This window comes from Pyxicephalus adspersus, chromosome 4 (genome assembly GCF_032062135.1).
Source record: "Pyxicephalus adspersus chromosome 4, UCB_Pads_2.0, whole genome shotgun sequence".
Taxonomy (NCBI): Eukaryota; Metazoa; Chordata; class Amphibia; order Anura; family Pyxicephalidae; genus Pyxicephalus; species Pyxicephalus adspersus.
This window is the reverse complement of record NC_092861.1, coordinates 3,622,547-3,627,683: the sequence shown is the minus strand read 5'-3', so window position 1 is coordinate 3,627,683 and position 5,137 is coordinate 3,622,547. Positions and strand designations below refer to the sequence as shown.

Sequence of the window (5,137 nt, the reverse complement as noted above, 5' to 3'; positions counted from 1 at the left end):
TTGCTACTGTACAGTTATTTTACAGGTTTCACTATTTTTTTTTTTAAACTCCCTTGTCATGCCTTGTTATTAGTACAAATCCTTGGATCAACATTTTAATTTTTTAAACTAAAAATATCTGAGGCACACAGGTTTCTATTCAAATATAAGGACTAGGAAACTATACAAATCGTATGCAAAACGTGTAGCAAACACATCAAGATTTAATAAACACTCAGGACTAATATTTGACACAGAGCAGCCTGAATAATATTTTGAAAACCTGTTAAAAAACAGCACCTTACTTTGGAGAAGACATGGATTCTGCTTTTCTGATTTCTTTATCAGTTTTTATTTTTGCTTTGATCTCTTTTGGGTTCTTGTTAAATGGATTCATTTTTATAAAAAACATCACTGAGTGGTTTCAAGGTAAAAAGCTACATGCTATTGATATAATAATGGCGAGCCTGGGCTTGATGAGGATTATTCTTCTCATATTTTATGTGCTTACAATTTCAGTGATTATTTTTGTTGAGTTGTACAATTTAACTAGGATGGATTTTGACGATTTGATCATTACACAACGATTTGTTGAATTCTGCTGCCTATGGTAGGGCACTGTGCTCTGTGTCTTCTACTGCGTGAAGATCACCAACTACAACAGCAGATTATTCATTGAACTCAAGATGAGAATCACTCACATGGTCCCCTGGCTTCTTCTGGGCTCAATGATGGTCTCTTTTCTTTCTTGTTTTCCATATTTCTGGCTTAAACTTTCACTTTCTAAGATGGATCCCAACCAAAATTACAATGGAACAAACAGTGAAAATATATATCTAACCACCCACGTTGTCAGTTTGTACATTATCAACATCTCTGAATCCATTGTCCCATTTCTCATTGTTTGTGCAACCACTTTCTTCTTGCTGGTACCGCTTTACAAGCACACCCGAAATATGAGCACAGGATTTTCAATAGGTCAACTTGCTGTCCATTTAAGTGCTATTAGGAATATGGTCTCCCTTTTATTCTTTTATATCCTCTGTTTTATCAATGGAATTTTGTTGCCTATAGGTGTACAGCTAAGAAATCATTATTTTGTTTTCACTTGTTGTCTGTTAGTGGTGGCCTACCCCAGTCTGCACTCGGTTGTGTTAATTATCAGTAACGTAAAGCTAAAACAAACCATTATCAATGCTCTCCATTAAATTCATATAAATGGAGGTTCTGGTTTCTAGATGGACCGTAGAGGAATGGTATCATTCCAACATTGCTTTGTGGACAGGAAAGACATCTTACTCATGTTACTTGAACAATGTGCCATGTATACATCCAACTGCATGCTGTATGTTTCCTTCAGATAGATGTAAAAAGAGAAAACAAATAGTCCAGGGCCAACCAGACCACCACATGAACAAGGCTCCACTATGTACCACCAATAAATGGACCAGTAGGTAACCAGTGCTGGTTCAATATTGGGTCTTAATGGCCAGGGTGTCTATACTTAGTCATTATTTACATTTTTCTTGTGGATGCTTCAAATTTAGGGACTGGAGGTATAAAAAATAGGCACTTTTAGGCCGTAAATGCCTGTCCTGTATGCCCTATCAAGCACAAACTTTTTTACCATAGTAAACTTTATATTGCACTCTTGTCCCTTTTGTCTGTAAACATTCTCATTTTGTTTTGCGCGACCTTGATGAGTGCCATGGAGGTTAGGTTTATAACTCTCAGTGGAACTGACAGGGTTGCTCATTGTTGGTTCCCTGAATGTCAATATATATATATATATATATCACACTAAACCATATGGTATTCCTAAATCAATATGTACAAGGTTGAAATACATTAAAATGTTATATCTATCTTTATCTTCATGTATTGATCTGTTATCACCCTCTTACCTTTCCATTTTCTCTTCTTGTACTTTGGTATAATGATTTAATAAAATCAAATATATGTAAAAAAAATCTATTGTGTTGAATAATAATATCCAGAAAGTAACTACACATTAGATTATTCACATACAATAGTATGAATTTTACAACTAGGCTTGCATACATTTTTTACTAACCTGTTGTTCTCTCGTGGCCAAACATGTATTTATGTAGATTATAAAAGTTATGCATTAGCTTTTGCTGCCCCTAACTATACCTTGGAAGTGATAAGCATTGGGTGTTTCAGCACCATGGACTAACAAATAGTAACATATAGTCTGATTCGTCAAGGATCCCAAAGACTGGAAATGATAGACTATCACGGGAGAATCTGGGTGGTCAAGCAAACCTGAAATGGAACTGGTCCTGGATTGTAAACCTTTGCCAAATAAACGCAAATGATTTTAAGAGATCCATTCTATCCCACGTTCACCCATGATAGTTTATCTTCTCCAGTCTTGGAGAGTTTTAATACATCCAGCCCATACTGTCTCCTAATCTCAATCCTAAACCTTTGGGATGACTTTTATACTTTTACCCTCATCAGGACCCTTCCACCCTCACCAGGACCCTCTAGATCTATGGATTAATCAGTAAATCAGGTTCATTAACATGCTCAGTTCTCATTGCTTTATTCCTAAAGAATGCTGTAATTACATAAAACTACTTGTTGATTTGCCAGAAATCAATATCCAAATTGTACTTCCAATGTTAAGGAGCTGTGATTCACAATTCCATCCATAACGCAGCTTTGGTGCCTGAGAGCCCAATCACCAGATATCAAGATTGTCAATTAGGGGTGATTATCCCATGCTGTGACCTATCACTAGAGTTATTTGTCGCATATATAGATATAGGAGAGACCTGGTCCTGGGATTTTGCCTGCCTGCCTTCTGCCCTAAACATTTGCCTACACTTTGGAATACATCTGTCTGCGTTGACATCTTGCCTTGACTTTGGACTATGTCTACCTGCCCTCTGCTCTGAACACTTGGCTATACATTGGGTTTCACCTGCCTGCTACCTGTGCCGATCACTTTCAGACTTTGGATAACACCTGCCTGCCTTCACCTTGACTATTACCTGAACCTGGCATTATGCCTGCTTATTTCCAGCTCCTGTCCCTTCCCACCGTAGTTTCCCTCTCCTACCTGCTGGACACCACCTGTCTCCACATCAAAGCCTCTCCATTCCTCCTCCTCAGACAGGATGACCCTAAGGGTCATGACCTGGTGGCACCTTGCAGCAAACAGCCCGGTGACCTCTAAGGTTACCGGCCCATCACCCTTTGCAGTGTGCCCTAGTAGAGACCCATCATCACTTAAACATTCTTGCCTCTGGTGATCCCCCACTACCAGCCTGAGGAGTCCCTAAAATCAGTAAAGTCAGCCTATCCATTTTCCCAGGTTTCCTTTACAATGAGTGACTATAAACATATTTTAGTATTTTCATACCACATTCTGGGAAATTTAATCCAATGTAGTTTACGCTTCTTTTAACCTTGCTGTTGTCCTGTTACTGTACACCAAGTAAAAACTCTTCTACGCCTAAAGTTCTATGCCTTAAAAAAAACACATGGGTTTTTATTCAAATATAATGACTAGAAAACAGATTGCAATATCCAAATCTAATGCAAAACATGCTACAAACACACCAAATTTAATGTATTCTCAGGACTCTAGGCAGCCTTAATAATACATTGAAAACCTTCTGACAGATATTTGTGAAGACCAGTGCGGGTTACTTTGAAGACAACATGCATTTTGCACGTTTAATTTCCTTATCAATTATCATTTTTGCTGTGATTTTTTTTGGGTTCTTGATAAATGGATTCATTTTTATGAAAAACTTCATTCAGTGGTTACAAGGTAATCAGCTCCACGCTATTGATCTTATTATGGCAAGCCTGGGCTTGATAAGGATTTTTCTCCTCATGGTTTATGTACTTACAACTTCTGTTTTCATATCCGCTGAGTTGTACAATTTAACTAAGTTGGATTTTGACTATATTATTATTCCACAAGGATTTGTTGAGTTCTATAGCCTGTGGTGGGGCACTGTGCTCTGCGTCTTCTACTGCGTGAAGATTACCAACTACAGCAACAGATTATTCATTAAACTCAAGATGAGGATCTCTCACATGGTCCCTTGGCTTCTTCTGGGCTCGATGATAATGTCTTGCCTCTCTTGTTTTCCATATTTCTGGCTTAAATTTTTACTTCCCAAGATAAGATCCAACCAAAGTTATAATGGAACAAACCATGAAAGTATAACTTTAAGCTCACATGTAGTCAGTTTGTACATTATCAACATCTCTGGATCTATTGTCCCATTTCTCATTTTTTGTGTCGCCACTTTTTTATTGGTGATACCGCTGTACAAGCACACTCAAAATATGATCTCTGGATTTTCGAAGGGGCGACCTGATATCCATTTAGGTGCTATTAGGAGTATGATCTCCTTTTTATTTCTTTATGTCCTCTGTTTTATCAATGGATTTTTGTTGCCACTTAGTTTGCAGCTAAAAAATCTTTATTTCATTTTCATTTGCTATATGTTTGTGGTTGCCTATCCCAGAATGCACTCTGTTGTGTTAATCATTAGCAATGTAAAGCTAAAACAATCCATTATTAATGTTCTCCACTGCCTAAAGTAATGTAATTTTCATTACCATTGTAAATAAATAGAGGTTCCTAGGTGGACCATAGGAGAATGGTGTCATTACAATATTAGTTTTGCAAAGACATTTAACCCATAGAACTTAAACAGTGTGCTATGCGAATAGCTAATTGTACATTGTATTTTGTATGTTCCCTCGAGAAATATAGTTAGATTTAAAGAGTGAACAAAATAGTCCAGTTCCAACCCAGACCAACACACAACTTCAAATATATGGTCTTCTAAGTGACCTGTGACAGGTGGCCATCAAAGTATGGGACATTTTACCACCATGCTCAGAATCTAAGAAATTACAAGACTTTCAACAAGCATGTATGAATTTTAGACATTTTTCTAAACTATGAAAGGAAAACTCCCAACAGACCTTAGAACCCTAGTCTAAAACCTTAATCCTTGCATAGGTGGACCCAGGGCTCAATGTTTCAAAGACAGACCCCCCACCAGTGTCCCTGATTCCAGGGCCGTAGTCTGCTGCCTATCTTTGCGCTCACCACAGCAGCGAGCAGTACGGTTTCTCTAAAGTTCACCTTCCTACTGCTACA

At 37.7% G+C, this 5,137-nt stretch overlaps 1 protein-coding gene across 1 annotated transcript; it reads left to right on the top strand.

Moving 5' to 3' along the window:
* The first annotated feature begins 296 nt into the window (after nt 1-296).
* On the top strand, nt 297-4,572 carry LOC140329098 (taste receptor type 2 member 3-like). The gene is made up of 3 exons (XM_072409193.1): nt 297-408; nt 3,785-4,214; nt 4,431-4,572. Exons 1-3 carry the CDS (start codon nt 297-299, stop codon nt 4,570-4,572), a joined length of 684 nt encoding a protein of 227 aa, XP_072265294.1.
* The last annotated feature ends 565 nt before the right edge of the window (nt 4,573-5,137 follow it).